At 38.3% G+C, this 18252-nt stretch overlaps 3 protein-coding genes across 4 annotated transcripts; 2 read left to right on the top strand and 1 right to left on the bottom strand.

Annotated features, from left to right (window-relative positions):
- On the top strand, positions 1 to 3653 carry LOC103991362 (transcription factor bHLH68). 2 transcript variants are annotated; one of them, XM_065191625.1, is made up of 9 exons: positions 1 to 78; positions 901 to 1204; positions 1464 to 1541; positions 1658 to 1723; positions 1897 to 1962; positions 2207 to 2257; positions 2804 to 2848; positions 2946 to 2990; positions 3108 to 3653. In XM_065191625.1, exons 2-9 carry the CDS (start codon positions 947 to 949, stop codon positions 3237 to 3239), a joined length of 741 nt encoding a protein of 246 aa, XP_065047697.1. In that variant the 5' UTR covers positions 1 to 78; positions 901 to 946; the 3' UTR covers positions 3240 to 3653. The 2 variants fall into 2 exon arrangements, with proteins under 2 accessions (XP_065047697.1, XP_009409062.2); XM_009410787.3 differs by having other exon boundaries at positions 14 to 481.
- Positions 3654 to 6840: 3187 nt separating this feature from the next.
- On the top strand, positions 6841 to 11098 carry LOC103991813 (uncharacterized). Its single transcript, XM_018828452.2, has 3 exons — positions 6841 to 7300; positions 10029 to 10257; positions 10375 to 11098. The coding sequence occupies exons 1-3, from the start codon at positions 6862 to 6864 to the stop codon at positions 10904 to 10906; spliced, it is 1200 nt and encodes a 399-aa protein (XP_018683997.2). The 5' UTR covers positions 6841 to 6861; the 3' UTR covers positions 10907 to 11098.
- Positions 11099 to 11120: 22 nt separating this feature from the next.
- LOC103991361 (D-amino-acid transaminase, chloroplastic) lies at positions 11121 to 14658 on the bottom strand. Its single transcript, XM_009410786.3, has 5 exons — positions 14318 to 14658; positions 13871 to 13923; positions 13002 to 13180; positions 11892 to 12565; positions 11121 to 11487 (listed from the first exon to the last, which is right to left on the bottom strand). The coding sequence occupies exons 1-5, from the start codon at positions 14517 to 14519 to the stop codon at positions 11393 to 11395; spliced, it is 1203 nt and encodes a 400-aa protein (XP_009409061.2). The 5' UTR covers positions 14520 to 14658; the 3' UTR covers positions 11121 to 11392.
- Positions 14659 to 18252: the final 3594 nt, after the last annotated feature.

Raw genomic sequence — 18252 nt, 5'->3', positions numbered from 1 at the left:
AAAAATACTAAAGAAGGATTGAGAAAAAGGAAGCAAAACAAAACAGGACACTTCTTCTTCCATCCCTCATGTACACAGGTGATTAGATTCCTCCTAATAAGGGGCCTTTGCTTTCTTCTCCAGACCTCATCCATAGAAGCAAATGAAGCAAAGCTTCCAAGGGTTGACTTGGGGTTGCAAGGAGAGGTTGCAGAAGGAGAGAGCCTGGTAGAGAACCAAGTGTGCGCCCAAAGCATTCAGGCATGAATAGAGGGTTGTTTCAGAACTCTCTGGTGCAGCATATGGTGGGAGGAAGCTCCAACTGTTGGAGCTTGAACAGCATGAGGCCACCTCCTGAGCAAACCTTCCCTCTTCTACCCTCCTCTTCTTCCTCTTCATCTCCTTCAGTCTCCCCTCAGTACCCACAACCCTCCACTACACTTCCAATGATCCCTTTTCATGGTAGCCAAGACCTACCAGAATCATGGAGCCAGCTATTGCTGTAAAACTCTCTCTCTCTCTCTCTCTCTCTCTCTCTCTAATAATTATATGATTTCCTTTCTTTTTGGAGAAAAACAAAGAGAGCTTTTCAGTCTCAAGAGGGTTTTTCGAATTGTGTGATGAGCTGAGCTTGTTGAGTATCAAAAAAATTCGTCTTCTTTCCCTCTCATGATTTCCAGTTCTTCTACTTGTATGATTTCCTTTCTTTTTGGAGAAAAACAAAGAGAACTTTTCAGTCTCAAGAGGGTTTTTCGAATTGTATGATGAGCTGAGCTTGTTGAGTATCAAAAAAATTCGTCTTCTTTCCCTCTCATGACTTACAGTTCTTCTACTATTTTATGCACATCTAACACTTGCCAGCACTGATTACCTCAAATTCTCTTGGATCTTGCTTACTTTGGTTTGCTGGAAATCTTCCAGGGCAGAAGAGGAGAAGTATGGGCTGACACCTCCCCAGATTGAAAAGATGAAGAACTGGGAAGATCGGCTAGTGTACCCATCAACAACCCCCCCTCATATGTCTGATATAAAGCAAGAAATCTCCGGAAATGGTTACCTCCACAGCGGTGGCAGTGAAGAGATCCAAGCATCTACAAGTCCATGGAGCCGAATTATCCCATCTCCCTCTCCTGGATCTTGCATCGCGGCGAGTTTCGGCAGGAACATGCTGGACTTCTCGAACAAGTCCGAGAGAATGCATCACCAACCAGATAACTCACCCGAGGTGATATGTTGGCTACTCTTTCTTCATGCTCCATCCGAGATAATAATTGCGGGTTGTAATTAGAAGCAATCGATCTCCGTTTACTCGTTATTCTTTGCTTTGCATGGTAATGTCCTGCAGCAATATCAGTGTTAAGTGTTAGAATTCTTTGGGATGGATAGATAGATAGATAGAGAGATAGAGAGATAGATAGATAGATAGATAGATAGATAGATACTGCTCCTAACGTGTTCTTGTTTCTTCTTTTTCCACTTTCAAGTGCAACAGCACAGAAGCTGGTGTAGTTCTCAAGAAAGCTAGGGTTCAGGGAACCTCCTCAGCTCATTCTACTTTCAAGGTACTACTACATTTCTACTGACATGGGCCAAGCAAACTCTCCAATTAATTCTTTGTGTATGTAAGAAATAATTGGAAATGTTAAGGTAAAAAACATGTTTTCTTGCTCGTTTTCAGGTGAGGAAGGAGAAGTTAGGGGACAGAATAACTGCACTTCACCAGATTGTTTCTCCTTTCGGGAAGGTATCGCCATTATCTCATACCGCCTGTTTCGAATCTACATATGGGGGCGTATGCGCAGCGTTCTTGTTTGTGAAAGCTCTCGCAGTACTTTGAGCTGCAAAGCTACACATATTTTCCATTTCTTTTTCTTTGGTGTTCAAGTAAAGGATACCTGACATGAGCTCCTTTTTCAGACTGACACTGCGTCTGTATTGCTAGAAGCCATCGGCTACATCAGATTCCTCCAGAGTCAAATTGAGGTCTACCCCCTCTCTCTCTCTCTCTCTCTCTCTCTCTCTCTCTCTCTCTCTCTAGAAAAGTGAAACAAAGGATGGGGGAGGTTTGAGAGCACGCAGTTAAAGTAGGTGGCAGAAGAAGCATTGTCAGTGTGCAGCATCTTTGAGTTATGGGTGTCTTGAAATGCCATGTGTTCCAGCGTATACATGAGAGATTATTCTCTCCGGTTCTCTTTCTCACTCTCAACCATTCCTTTCTTTCGTGTAGGCTCTGAGCTCACCGTACTTGAGCAGTGGATCAGGGAACATGAAGCAGCCTGTGAGTGACTGCAACTCCCAACCCCACTCTGCCCTCTTCCCAAAGCTACTATTCATTCATATATATATGTCTCTCTCTCTCTCTCTGTCACACACACGTACACCTATACGTGCGTGCATTCCAGCACGCACCTATACAGGTGTACGTGCTCACACGTACACCTGTGAGCACTTGTAGCCCACGGTTTGTGTGTGAGAAACTTCTTACAAGCTGCTTCCTTTTCTCTCTCTATATATATATTCATGAACATAAGCTTTCTGATAGCTATGTGCTGATTCTCGGTTCATCCATGCATGCATAGATTAACGACTCATTTTTATGTTGAATACATGCACTTAGCAATGCCCCATGGAAATTGTACTTCGTTCTCTACAGTAACCATGGCACCACTTAAAAAGGATATAATATCATTTCTCTCTTAGCAAGATATTGATGGATACACAAAACCTAATATTGTCACGTAGGCTTTCATCACATGACAAAGATTTTGTATGTCTGAATTGTTGTCACTGAGTTCGGCCTGATCGGTGAAGCATGGTTTTCTAGGCACAAGGAGAAAGGAGGCGTATATTTGCAGAAGAAGCTGGTCATGTAAATAAACTCTTGTTATCTTAACCTGCCTATATAATCTGTTATATGAAGCTATTAAGGAAGACATTAATGCCAAGCTTGTGTCTTCCTTGGGCAGCTGCTAAATGGAAATGGCAGCAAGAAAAGAGGACGACCTGACCAGGTACTTACTTTGCTTAGTTAACCTCAAATCATCGTTTACAGAATCAAATCATGTATACGAAGAAATGATGGATTCCAAAAGAGTGATTGCTTTCCCTGCTTTTGTTCCTACCATCAGGAAGGCAATGATGAACCGAAGAAGGACCTGAGGAGTAGAGGACTTTGTCTCGTTCCAGTCTCCTTCTTCTTGGATGTCGAAAGCGATAACGGGGCAGATTACTGGGTTCCAACTCTCCATGGAGCCTTCTGATGGCCACCATGAGTTCTCAGCATGCTTGAGGGCTCTGCAGTCGACGTGCATATCATCATTAGCAATCACTCTGCAAAACACTGAAGGCTGATTGCTCATGATAGTATGCATTAAAGATGGAGGAAGACCACAGTGTGCTAAGAACCAGGATGCATGGTGCAAATAAGGAGGAGTGCTTCTCCTTTGTTTAACCCTCAAAAACCTTGCTGTATATTTTTAGCCAAGTGTCGATCATTTGCTACTGCCACAAACGCTTTGGAGATACACCAAAACATTAGGGTTTTCATCATTTGATGGCAGGCATTTCCTTCCTGACCTACTCAGAAGGTGACTGATGTGTGTGCCATCCCGGTGCTAAAGTTCAGACTCCATGTACATGCATTTCAGTGAGGAAATTTGATGCTGCTTGATCCACTCCACACAGTGTTGAGCATCTCACTCTACCGGTTCATCGTCTTGATAGAAGAGTAGGAATCTTCGGGGTTAGGAGAGAGAGAGTGAAGTCGAGGTCGAAGTGTCTCCCAAGAAGATCATTGGCACGTTGCATGGCCTTGCAAGGAGAGTTTGCTGGAGAAGGCGATGCTGAAGAGAGAACATATATCGTCAGGCTGCATGGCCGGTGTGCATTAGGGCAACGTCATTGAGACAGCTCTCTCTTGAGCTGAAGATTCTACGACACTGTTGCAAATGAATGAATGTTTTACATCCACCCTCGGACGTGTCATAGTCCAAACTCGAGGAGAAAGAATGAGAGAGACAATTTCAAGGCCTCGAGCTAAAAGTGGGTTCAGAATAAGGTGCCAAAGTTCAAACAGTCTCAAACATCGTTTGGCCTTCACAGCTTCATCCTTGCCTTGCTCGAGGACACTGGTTGATTGGACACATAAGATTATGTATCAGATATCAAATCATCAAAATCGAATCAAATTAGATGCAGTGATATGATCGAAGCAGATAAGAGGCGATTACGATGACTAGTGATCGGAAACAACATGAATCTTTTACATGGACAAATCTAACCATGAAGCATCTCAAATATTTGATGCAATCAAATTTAATCATCAAACATCTTGAATTCATGACGCATGACGTATGTTGAATCCTCGATGTGATCGAATCTGGCCATTTGAGCATCCCAAATTCGATTATGAAGCATCTCGTGATGGAATTTGGCTATGAAGCATCTTAAACCCATGAAGAGTTTTGAACCCATAACACGACTAAATCTAACAATGAAGCATCCCTGATCTTGACGTGGCCCAACTAGGGCATGAAGCACTTCTATCACATAATGAGTTATCTTGTAAAGACATTATCTCCCAACACCTTGTATGTCTCCAAGCAAAGAGGATGATGCTAACCACAACACCCAAGATTTTGAGCAACTCTCCATAATTGGGGTAATACTCGATTACTCCACATTCCATAATCTTCGATGATTCTATGAAATTATCTTACGGAATAACATGTGACAAAGTATCGATAGTTACTGGAGTCATTTATAAAAGGGCTTTAAGTATGTTGGCTTAGCTCGACCTCTCGAACCATTTCTAATCCTCGATATCATCTTTGATTAAGCATCATATGGGCTTTTTTCGATCATTCCCTCGATGCCATCTTTTGAGTAATGTCTTTTCTTTTATCATTATAAAAGACTTATGTACGGTTAAAAATTTAAATGTCCTTGATAGTTAATAAAATACTAAGAGCATTCAAATCCTTTTTAAGGTTCAAATGGTCTAATCAGTAAGTAATACTAGTTTAGAATCTATATTTTTTATTTTTTAATTGCATTTGAAATAGATATTAATGTACAATATTTTTCTATAATAAATGAAAATAAAAATATTACAAAAATTAAATTAAAATAAAAATAATGTGAAGATTTATTTTTTTTCTGAAGTAAAAAAATATTGTCAAAAGGGTTTTAAGGATATTTTAGTGTTTTTTACACTCCAATCAATCTGATTAGTGAATTGAATGAGATTGAGGTCCCCATCACAATTTTTCCAATTCAATGAATCGGTTCGATTCGATCCGATGTGGGTTTGATAATTGTAGATAAAATGTAAAAAATACATTCACTCATATGCTTTGCATACATATTACATACTTGTACAGAAATCAAAATCAATAATAAAAGGTAAAACTTATAAAATGTCTAATTGATTATATCATGTTGACTAATTACTATAAAAATATATAAAAAGAATCATCCATTAGTATTAGGAAATAAACATTTTTTATACTCATGCTTTATATGATTTCTCGATATATATGATAAAAGATGACACTTCCATTGGAGACACCAATCTTGTGTCTCATATCAACACTTGATATTTTGTCTCGAATAAAATGATAATAAATAATTATATGTTTAATATAAAATAAAAAAATGAGTTTGTATATAAAGAGATGACACTAATATTTTCTATAAATATTTTAATAAAACACATGTCGAAAAAAAGAGATATGATTTTATGAAAGTTTAAATATTCCCTTTATAGTTTTTATTTATTTGTGATATGATTTGTCCTATTATATACTTATAATGATAAACGAGGACTAACTATAAAGTAATTAAATTTTTATTGATGTGTTTATTGGGTTAATGTTGATTTCATCAACATTTGAGTGGATACGATACTTTAGTTGAGGATCATGTTGTATATGTCTACTATCAGATAGTTTTGGTTGCTACATAAAGAGAAATCATCTAAATTGAGAGGTCGGTAATGATAAATATATATATATTTATAAATTATATATCGTAAAAGTAATATTTTGAATATCGTATCTTAGTGATATATCGATTAGCAAGGTACAAGACATATCGATTTATACCAATACATGATATATTAAGATATACCAATATATCACATGATATTCTATCGAATTGGTACATATCACTCATATCGAGTGGTACGATATTATAAATCATACGTACATACTCTAATAACACTTTCACAATTAAGTATTATACATTTTTCGAAAGAAAAAGGTATATTAAACATAAAATTTTGTACGCTTGAAATTCTTCGAGCGATATTCATCAATATACCCAAAAAAAATCCTAAAAAGAAAGGGATAAATTATTTTTTGAGTTGAGTTGGAAGGATAATTAGGCAGCAACGTGTTTCATGATCACACACATTTATAACATCAAAATTAATAATAAAAGGTAAATTTATAAAATTGGCTAATAGGTTATAAAAATAGTAACCCATATGAGCTAATTAAAATCAATAATACATAAAGCATCCTCCTTTAAATTGGTTCAATGAACAGAAACATTGTAATTATATTAGAAACATAATTATAATTCAAATCACCACTGACCATAGCTACTATTATAATATATGTATATATATTATTTATTTATATAGGAATTTGAATGATTTTGGATGAAAATTATGAAGCTTCTAATAATATATGCCAAAATAAAAGATGGCAAAATTTGCATACTTAATCTGAAATATATGTATATATATATTATTAAAAAAATCATATACTATTGGTGATTATTTATCATGAAAATAGTAATAAAATATGTTTAATAATGGCATGAAGACATTTGTGTAAAGGGAAAGCCAATGGAAACGGCGCGCGCGCGCTCTTTTCCATGGCATTCGTGCTCTGTTTTAAGGGCGGATTTGTTCGACAACCCCACCAAATCACAGCGAGCGCTCCGACGTATTCCGATCTGCCTGCCGTAGTTGAAGGCGACGTGATGGGAAGCGAGACGAGTCAGCGATCGATGAGATCCCGCGAGCGAGACGAAGACGAGGAGACGCCGCCGCAGGAACCCTCGCCTGCTCCGTCCCCGAGACGGACCGGTGCGGGCCCCAGCAGCCAGGACGACGAGGAGCGCCGGGACACCGCCTCCGAAGCCCGCATCAGCGATTCTCTTCGGTTCCGCCAGCACCATCCGCCGCCGCCTCCTGCCCCGCGCCGCGGCGGTCGGCAGGACCGGCGCCGGCGCGGGTCGCCGCCGCCAACCCGCCGTCGTGGCGGGTCTACGGTGTTCCACTCCCGCCACCAGCGGTTCCACGAGCGTCCAGGTTTTAATCGTTTTTCTTGCCCCCGAAACCCCATAATTATGAGAACAATGAGTTTACGATCCGTTTCCATATGCTTTTTTCATCTTATTTAAACAGCAGATGAAGATTCAGTTACGAAACGCTGATGCAATCTCTTACTTCCATCCATAGTGTATTTTTGTGCCATTTGATGGTTTAATTGGTTGAGAAATTAGGGTTTCAATCTGGTCATGGAGATATTTTTTCATGCTTTTAGTTCCTATTATCAGAATTCCTGTGCTTCTATTTCCGTTGTTCTTCATTCATTTTGTTAGTATGTAGGAACCTCGATTAAAAAGTAGTAACTTTTTTATCTTATAATTAACCCTTTTAGATTGTATCTTTCGTGTTCCTTCTGTTCTTTTCTTTAATCTGCATCGTAATAATTAGCAGAATGTGTAAAATGTGAGCAGAGCCCTTGAGAATACACAACTGCTCATCGTTTTCATGGTTTTTGTTCTTCTGATTTTATAGTTCTTATACGATTTGGAAAAAGAATATTTCTCTCTTCATTGCACTTTTCAGAAGACATTGTTATTATTGTACAATGTAATGTGGTTCTATTGCTCATTTTTTGCTTATGATGTTATATTCTACCTGATATTTGGTAGCCACATGGATACATTGGTTGAAAGCACCGTCTAAACAATGTTGATTAGAGAAATGAACACGATCTTTAGGTTTAGTGCTGACCCAAATCTGAACCTACCAGCCAGTGGACCATCAAGTAGCCGGTGCAAAAGTGATGTTGTCGCTCAGCATGTCCTGTTGTCTGGAAAACACTGATGCACAAAGTAAAGAGAGAAAATTTGTTGAAACTATTTTTGGTTTTAGTAATTGCACCTAATGTGTTGCATGCTAATGTGCTTCTTAAGGGAGTCTATATTTCTTGGCTAGAATTTTCTGATATATTTCTTGGTTAGTATTTTCTGATTATTCCAATGTGTTTTAATGCATTTTAATCAATAGAAAATAATTGTCTTGTTCCAGCTTCATGCAGTAACTGTTGAAATCACTCTGTTCTTCATGTACTAATTATCCGTCAATTTCGCTTTGAAATGGTTTCCCCTTGTGTTTGAATAGCTAAGTTTTCCTTTTCTAGATTTGAGTGTTGTGAATGTCCAAGATTATGTGATTTGTATAAAATTGTAACACTGTTGGTATACATCTTCTAGCTTGCATGTTTAATATAATAGCCAATTAGTTGAAGCTCCATGTTTTTCAAAATTGAGAATGAATTTCTATGACAGGCAGATGATTGGTATGCAGGCAAGCTTGTGTTATTAAGTCCTGCAAAATCATGTTCTGAAAGCATTGTGGTGATGATGATGTTGTAGGTTAACCATGAAATTTTGGATAAGGGTAGCCTGGTTAGATATCTTTATCGATGGAATCCAATAAGGCTAATTGTTCACCTACAATCACAGGTTATGGATTGGCAAATATATTGACATATTTATTTGCTCTGGTCATTGGTTTTCAAATCTGAGTAAAAGTCATTGTGGCTGGCTTTATAGTGCAAGACCTTGACAGGTTTTTTCTTTGTTAGATCATACTAACTGGAATTTAATCTTATTGGAGCAGTCAGGATGACTTCTGACATGCTTTTTTGTTTCTCGTCCGAACTTTGGTGTGCCACATTCTTTTACTCATTTTTCTACAAAAGAAGTGGTGATCTATTTTTTTATCACATACAAGTTCAGCAGATCTTTTTTTGGTTTCATTTGATGAAGATTTCGAGCATTTTATGTTCATTTATGATTAGTATGTCATATGGAGTCAGTGTGTTGATCCTACGGGGAAATAATCTAAATGCATGAAAATTTGCTAGCTGAAGCAAACAAAGGTTTTGTGCTTGGCAGGTAGGCAATCTGTTGTGACATCTTTTATGGCCACTGATTTTTCGAAATTTATTGTCTCGGAAAGAACAAATGAGAACTAGCACTACTTCTCTACTTGAAAATGATTGTTGCAAAATGGGGGTGCAGAGCCATGTTCTGCTGACACTTTACGCAGAGCATCGTCCAGTCTTTAAGCGTACAAAGGTTCTGTTGCAAGAAAAATTGGTAGAGAATTGTATAGAGGAATACCATGTAGTAGTTCATCATCGGTTGGATCGGTATGCTTGTGATTGCACTGTCTACTAAAAGAGGATTCTTCCTGAAGAGGTGTAAGTTAGTTGTAAGTTAGTCCGATTTGAGAGACTTTATGCTTGATGCTTGGATGGTGATTGTAGTCACACTCCTTCAAGTTTCTTGGAGAAGGTAAAGTGTTTTTCAGAGTAGTATTTTCAACCAAGAAAAACATAGTACTTTGGGGTCTACTCATCCAAGTGAAAGGATCACTAATGCAGCTTGATTAGTTCCATTGTCAACCTACGGTGCTCACGATTTGATTTATAATGCTGCCCTTGGCAGCATGTAAGCAGATATTCGCTTGAATTGTGGTATTTAGCAATTGAATTCCACTGAATCCACTGCAGTAAGCCCGCTCATCGGTGTTCTATGATGTCTGAAATGTGATTGAGGATAATGGCAAAGTTTGATACAGATACTTATTGATATGTGGAATCAATCTACCTCCGACGTCTTCTATTGTTGTGCTGCCAAGTGATTCATTTGTTTACATAATTTCATGATTGACCTGCAAAGACATGATTACATTATAGCCACCATACTACTTACTATAAATCATGATATTGTTCGTGCAGGTTCTGCCTCTTCCCCTCGACGACAGAGACTGGATGGTCAGCATGATCCAGATTTGTACAGTTCAACGAGACAGAGGTTTGGCCGAGGTTCACAAGGTGGCAGGGCAGATGGTAGGTCTCGAGAAGTTTGCACTGCACGTAGAGGGTCTGTCTCTGAAGGAGGATATATTCACGGAAATGATACCAACTTGACCCCTCAAGAAGGTGACTGGGTCTATCATGCCCCCTAGTAAGTTTTCTCCCGCCGATGGAATCAAATTTAATGTCGTGTGATGCCTTCGGTTATTGTCATTTATTTTGCTTCTGATGTTTTATCAGCTCTTAGTAACATTCTATGATTTGTTAGTTGTGGGAATCTGAATTTTGCTCGACGTACGCATCGTAACAACTGCAACAAGCACCGCTATGGACCTCAACTCCCTGCACCCAGCCATACTTCTTGGGAGGCCTCCTTTCGTGGTGGGTCTCCACCGAGAACATTAGATCCAACCGGCTGTGTTCCCCGTCATGACTCCCACAGATATGGATCACTACCACATCATGGTTGGGGTGTTGAGGATCCAAGAATGCCACCTCCAGCGTGTGGAGCAAAATTTGCAGGTTCCAAGCGTAGGGAGAGAGAAGACTATCATGATGAGCTCGAGTATCAGAGAAGACACCAACTTAATCGACCAGCAGCACTTGAATGGGATGGGAGTGATGGTAATCGAGATAATCGGCGGCGCCCGATTTCAAGGGAGAGGAGCCGCCCGCCTCTGGTGGATCGGCAATCGAGGGGTGATTTTTTGGCTCATGGCCGAGATGTTGAATTAAATATGGTTCAGACAAGGGGTTATCGGCAGGTCGAGTCTAGAATGAAAAGGCGAAGGGCACATTGATCGAGGAGTGGTGGATAGAAACAAATCCAATGGGTTTCAAATACAAAATCATGTTTGACTGGTAGCTTTTACAAAGAGATTACTGGCAAATGGTTAGAGTTTCTGCAGCTTACTGATTTCAAGAATTTTGGTGGGCGTAGTGTTTCTTCAACTACACCATTATGTCATCGTCAGGAAGAGACTTTGAACGTTTACTTGAAGAAACTCCCATGCATGCTTGGGTAAGAACAGAATTATATGCCAAGTAAATAGTACAATCGAAGGTAACACAGTTCGACTTTCTTCTAATCATGCACGCCAATGGCGCAAGAAAACCATGCCAATCGCACCATTCAAGCGGCACAGATGTTCTTACCGAAGGCGGACCATGTTTCGGTATGAGCGTTGGTTGTGTGCGACCAAATGTGATTGAGGCAGTCCGACACAGCAGGTGATGCTTTGCATGTGCTACACTTCCAATTTATCTCAAGCAGTGACATTTTTGTGTCAGTACGGAACAGACGTTCTTACCGAAGGCGGACCATGTTTCATGTCATCCAAAATCAATTCAAACAGAGCTTGTGCAACAGGACCTTCCTCGCCTACGAGAACAAAAATGGTCATTTGAAGCTTCGCATAACAATCTTTGAATAGACTACTGTAGCTAAGATTTACCGTAATCATAAATAAGAAAAGGAAGGAAAGAAACATACAATAGGAAGAGAGGAGACGGAAGTGTGATGTGGAAGAAAAAGTTGGTGACAATTGGTGCTATTTATATCTATCACTGAGATTTCAAGTTGAGTAATCATGAAACTAGTTATTTCCTTTATAGAAAACTAAAATCAACCCTAGTTATCTATAGATACAAAAGAAACAAATGCAGCAAGAATTTTTGCATGCAAATATATAATCTGGAGTAAACATGCATCTGTTTATAGATTTAGATGATAATTATCGATTAACTTCTAAACAAGAAGAAGAGAAGGGTCATAATTCAACTTACCAGCACCGATGACGTGATCATCCCATTGCAGAACAGGCTTCACAACGATTCCACTTCCGATGAGCATCATCTCCTCTGCTGTCTTCCCCTCCCGAACTGTTATATTCCTCAACTTGATTCCACTAAGTCTCCCATCCGCTACGAGTTCTTCTGCGAGGCTTAGCACTCGTTTTGCTGTGCATCCACTGAGAACTTTGTCGAAATAAGGCATGAGTAGCTCTTTGTCTGCAGTAACAAAAGCGACATTCATGTTGGGGCCCTCGGCAACAAACCCTTCATCATCCAACCAAATTGCTGCAAATGCTCCATTTTCTTCAGCTTCCATTTTGGAGAGCGCATTTGGCAGGTAATTAACATTCTTCATCACCGCAAATTGTTGAGATTTCATTGGGATGGAAGATGTTATTACTTTGACACCACTACAGACTGGTAAGGATGAGCCTTCAATCACAATGGTATAGAGAGCAGGATTTGGACATCCAGATGGAGATAGTAAGAAATCTCCAGGTCCTGGAGAGAGCCAGTACCTTAGTGACCCTTGCATACATTTTGAGGCACTTACAGTTTGTATAAGGATACTCCTTATAGTTGATCGATCGAAAGGGAGCTGGATTTTTGCCATTGATGCAGACCTCAAGAAACGATCCAGATGCTGATCTAGCTCATATAGGTGCCTGAGTTGGAGAAACATACAAAGTATTAGTCATGTGTGATGTAAGAATTGTTCTTGAAGACAGTATGATTTCCGTTTATTATATTATAATTTTAAACATACAATCATATAAATCATAAGAACCATGATTTCCGAAGGAAAACAAAATGTTCATGTGTCTATTTCTTTCTTTCTAGGAGCTACTGTTAGACTGTAATGGCAATACATGATTGTAAAAGGATAGGCACAGCAAATGGATCCGAAATTAATGGATGGAAAACTAATCACCCTCATCCTGCAACTTCTTTGAATTATGCTATACAACAAGAAAAAGCAAGCCAAGTTCTAGATGAGTAATCCCAGATGCAAAGCTACTTAAAGTTTCAGCTCAACGATAACGTAAACCATGTCGGCATCTTAGATATTCACAAAAGCATGCCAGAATGCTTGGTTCTTACCCGTCCGTTATAGCAGCAGTATCAAAAACACCATGCCCTCTGTGGACCATGTGATCATCCATGGGAATCACCATTGCTGCAGAATCTGTGGTAATTCCACCAAAAATGCTGGAGTACATGGCCGAGTAATTTTGCTCGCCAGTTCTGTTTTCATGGAACGCTTTAAGCCTGTCTACAACCTAGGAATTCTCCAAACAAACACTAATTAGAACAATGACTACCCCGAAGCAACTTGTCATGTGGATATGCTGCAGTAGGAGAAAGAAAATATAATAAAGAGTGCAATCTCATGTATGAGTACAAAATTGAAATATCCACATCTGATGTGAGCCAATTATAACTTCCAAGACTCTCGGCTCTATGAATTACTGCTCTGTCAGAAGAATGCAGAAGCAGATACTTGGAGCAATCAGATAGAGATCGACTGAAATTTCTGAATCCTGTTGAAATTGAAATCAATTCATCCATATATTCCCCTCCAATAATGTCATTCCAACCAGTATCCTCAATTGATGAACAACGCTTGCTCTTAGGCACCAAACAAGCGGTCAGTGATGCAAATTATAGTATCAAGAAGCATTCCAAAAAGAAAAGAATAAATCAAGGATTGAAGCAAGGCAAAAACAAGGAATTCCATCACCATATGCCCCCTTTTGTCATTAGATTAAAACCTTTCTGCAACACTGAATATTATTCTAGTTAGAGGGTCGGAGTCACTTAGAAATGATTTTATTAGGAAGCAACATGACACTAAAATACTACTCAAGAAGCTCAACTTTCACATGATTATTCCATGATCTCTGACAGTGATCGGTTGTAGCTGTATAATAATAACACGATAATGATGCACAAGAAGGGAATAACCTTACCTCAGAACCAGACAAGATAGGAACATTGGATCTGCCGGTAGCAGTCATAGGACCTGATCAGAAAACACTTAGATTAGTCCGTCGAGAGACATTTACTATCAGCCCTATGTTTCCTTGTCATGATGACTCCGTTGAGTCTCAAATTAAAGGCAACATAAAAAGAGAGAGAGAGAGAACTGACCAACAAATAACACTAATTTGACGTGAAAATACATTCATCGAATCTCTTCAAATTAAAATAAGAATCAAAATTCAATAAATTCCGATCACCAATATCTGAGTCAACTCTTCGATCAGAAAAGGCATGAATCTTTTTGGTAAAGGAGTCACAGCTCAACTTCATCAAACATGATCTCAAAGGAATCTGTTTGAGGGAATCTCAAGCTCAACTTCAGATCAAGACCTCTCCGACGAATGAACGAAACAGAGGAAAAGATCAAAACCTACCGTCGCAGTCCGGACTCGTCACAGCCTTCACGTTTCCCCACCGCTTCTCGTCCGCTCTTAATCCCGGCGCCCGACGACGGGCGTTACGAGACGCGAGCTTCCGCCCGTCAACGCAACATGGAACTCGGCGAAATGCCGCGATCGCCGTGGTGGATGAGTTCTCCGGCACGATGTGCCGAAGAGACGGGGAGACGGAAGACATGCAAGGGGAGACAGAAGAGGCGGGCGGAGCTAACGCAACAGTGATCGCGCGTAGATCGAAGAAGAACGATGAGGAGATCGTGATTGACGCCTTCGCCTTCCACTGTGGAGAGAAGAAGAAGAAGAAGAGATCTCGAAACAGGGGAAAGCAACAAAAGAAAGCTACATTGTAACCGCCCGAGGTTTCCGCTTTTTGCGGTGGTGGGATCCTCTACAAATTGCATCGATGCAAGTGCACCTCTAATGCTACATCTGCACCCTCCATCCAACTCAGTCATCCATCCCATCCGTCCATCTCAGCAAGATGGTATCACATGTTCTGCACGGGGTGCTAATGAGATTATCAGTGGGAGCAGATGGTATTCTTCCCGACTTGGAGAGGATCCGGTCAATTTCAATACGTACATGGTCGGCGCCATTAATTTGTTTTGATATTTATAAAATGCTGTAGAAAAGGGTAATATGAGATATATTATTAAGGAATGTGTTGATCATTTTATTTTGTAGTAGTCCAATTTGTAATATGAGATATATTATTCTCTTATTAATGTATTTAATCTTTTATGTATGTGCTCATTTCGAATATTATATAAGAGATCCTTATAAGTTAATTTTAGTCGAAAAAAATAAATACTAATCAAATCATCGATAGGGTATTGGTAGATATACTCTTACTGTAAGTTTAGTAATAATCAATCGAGAACTTCTTATTCGACTAAGTCGTCAAATGATTTCATTCTACTTTTAACTTTCGATTAGGTTATTTTATTTTAACTTTAGCTTGATTAATTTTGAGATAACAATCAAAATTGCAAAGTGAGAGGCAAGATCTAAGATGTTTATGAAAACATGAATCCTTGAAATGCTTGATAAGAGGAGCAGCTGCTGCTATTGTTGGTGCCAATCCATATGAAAAAAGTGCAGCAGTACCCATTGCATTTCAATCTGAAATGGATCAACAACATGTCACACAGTTTATCTGTTCCTTGCAAGAATCTTTCCAAGTGACACTTGTAAATGGTATGTGCAACTTTGAACATCTGAGATTGGAACCAAATTCATAGGAAGTAGCAATAAGCAAGCAGGAATGGGTAGATGGTCAGATTCCAAAGAAAATGATGAGTTGAGAATCTAATGGCTACTTTGTTACAGTACAAAAGACATCTTCCAATTAGTGACTGTTGCTCACCATCTTACCGAAGAGGACATCCATAAACATCCCACAAAATAGTGTATTTTCAAGAGCTTTATTGAATGCAAGCATCGATAAATTCGTGAAAGAGCACTACAGGTGTATTATTATTACTTTCAGTTTAAATATTTTAATAAATAATTTAGATTAAATGAAGTTAATAGATCAGTTAACCTATCAAAGCGCGGAAGCCCATGTACTCATGATGCTGGATCTTTTGAACGGCACCGCCAGTAAAGTATTAGAAGATGAATCAGATTCTAAGCAACAACGAATCAGATTCTTCTCCACTATAGCATTACAAACTCATTTTATTCCAAAATGTACATGGGCAAGGAAAAGGAAATGGAAAAGGAAGAGGGATAGAAAATGGAGAATAAAAGAAGGCAAGGAAAAGGTGAAAGACTAACAAGTACCAAACAAATGTACAGAAATGACTGCAAATTGAATGTAAAATAAGATTGGCATATCCTCTCTAATCAATCAAATTAATCAAACATAACATATTCCCACATCCATGGATAACTTATAAGTCCTCAAAGATCCAAGAAATGGTTGCCACGTTTATACATTTCTTATCATGTTTGAAAAGTATAAAAGCTTACACATCCATAATTTACAAACAAACACAAGATAAAATATATATCAAGATATCAATAATCACTTGAGACTTTTGGTTGCTAATATATTCCCCATATATATTTACTAGATAGATAGATATAAAGTTATCGATGCAAAATCATACTCTGATTAGTTTCTCCCTAAGGCTTCTGGTGTACCTATTTTACATGCAAATATTCTATGGCTACTCTAACTGCAGCAAGGAAGCTTAATCTTATCAGTGACTCAACATTAGAAAGCATCTCAGAGGAAGACAACAAGTTTAGTTCAGAAGGAGAAGTTAAACCTCCATATGATTTAAGATACAAAGTACAATGTGTCAGTCCTTCAAGGGTAAATATACATCCTAGCCAATCGTGTTTGTTCATGAATAGGTTTTTAGTGGCATGGAAATACCATAACACAAACAAGACCAATATTGCCAGTTTTGCATTGCATGGTTGAACAGGAGACGAGTGTTGGAATACGACATATGGTTGATGCAGACTGGCTGTTTCTTGTTGAACTTTCAAAGGGCCAGCGGATTGGAATTTGATGAAGATCATGCAGAAACTCCAGTGTCTAACTTGAATAAAAATTCTGAACACAGAGGTGAAAGTTCCAGCTTTATTCAGTTAGTCAGCACAAAGCGCCTTTATTCAGTTGTCTATATATATATAGAGGTGAATTTGCTTATCTTCAGCTCCCTCTCGATCCAGTTGATTAGCGTTGCTGTTTGTGTCGAAGACGGTAATCTCAATGACAATTACTTTGCCATTATACATATATATATATATACATATACATATATATATATATATATACATATACATATATATATATATATACATATACATATACATATATATATATACATATACATATACAGATATATATATATATATATACATATACATATATATATATATATATATATATATATATATATTTCTTGGAGTAAACTGATCAAGATTGTTTGAGGGGAATGTATCCTTCTTATTTACATAATAATGACATACTAGATGCATTCATTACATGAAAAGTAATTTTATATTTATCTATCTAGTAAATATATATGGGGAATATATCTAGTAAACGGATCGAGATTGTCTGAGGGGAATGTATCCTTCTTATTTACATAATAATGACATACTAGATTCATTCATTACACGAAAAGTAATTTTATATTATCTATCTAGTAAATATATATGGGAAATATATTGAGCAACCAAAAGTCTCGAGTAATTAATGATATCTTGATATATATTATATCTTATATTTGTTTGTAAATTATGGACTTATAAGCTTTTATACACCTCAAATATGATAAGAAATATATTAATGGTTAATCATCATCAGAGATAATTGTCATGTGAAAATTATTATAAAAGAAAAAGGTCGAGGTATAAAAGTCCAAAGCATATCATTTGGGATTATCTCCTCTCGTTGCCCAAATGAACAAAACATCAAGAGGAAGACGTTGGAGCGATTAGAGATTATTTCCTCCAAAGCTAGGTATAAAAGTTAATTTCTAATGCCATGTCGGAGGGCTTTCTTTCGAAGAAAAACCCACACCCACTAAGAGACTTTGGTCATTAACTTGAGCGTCAGAGGGATCATGGAGGGAAAGTTTACAATCGATCCAAATAGCCCCTTGATCTTCTAAGGATATATTGGTAATTGATGGTAATCAATCCGAACTATTTATTGATATTTTCACAATATTTTTATGGATATTCCGTAGGGGAGGTTGATCCATAACTGATTTGGACTGTCTCTTGATCTTCTCGAAATATTCCTATAGATATTCTATAGAAGAGCTAGTTTATAATCGATTTGATCTATCTTTGGTCATGTTAGGAGGTGTCCCGGTAGCTCAACACTTTGGAGATTGACTTAAGCCACATTTAGACCCCATTCTTTATGGGTAAGGGAAAAAAGG

The sequence above is a fragment of the Musa acuminata genome, chromosome BXJ1-7 (genome assembly GCF_036884655.1).
Source record: "Musa acuminata AAA Group cultivar baxijiao chromosome BXJ1-7, Cavendish_Baxijiao_AAA, whole genome shotgun sequence".
Taxonomy (NCBI): domain Eukaryota; kingdom Viridiplantae; phylum Streptophyta; class Magnoliopsida; order Zingiberales; family Musaceae; genus Musa; species Musa acuminata.
The sequence above is the reverse complement of the archived record's forward strand: the minus strand, read 5'-3'. Positions and strand labels throughout refer to the sequence as shown.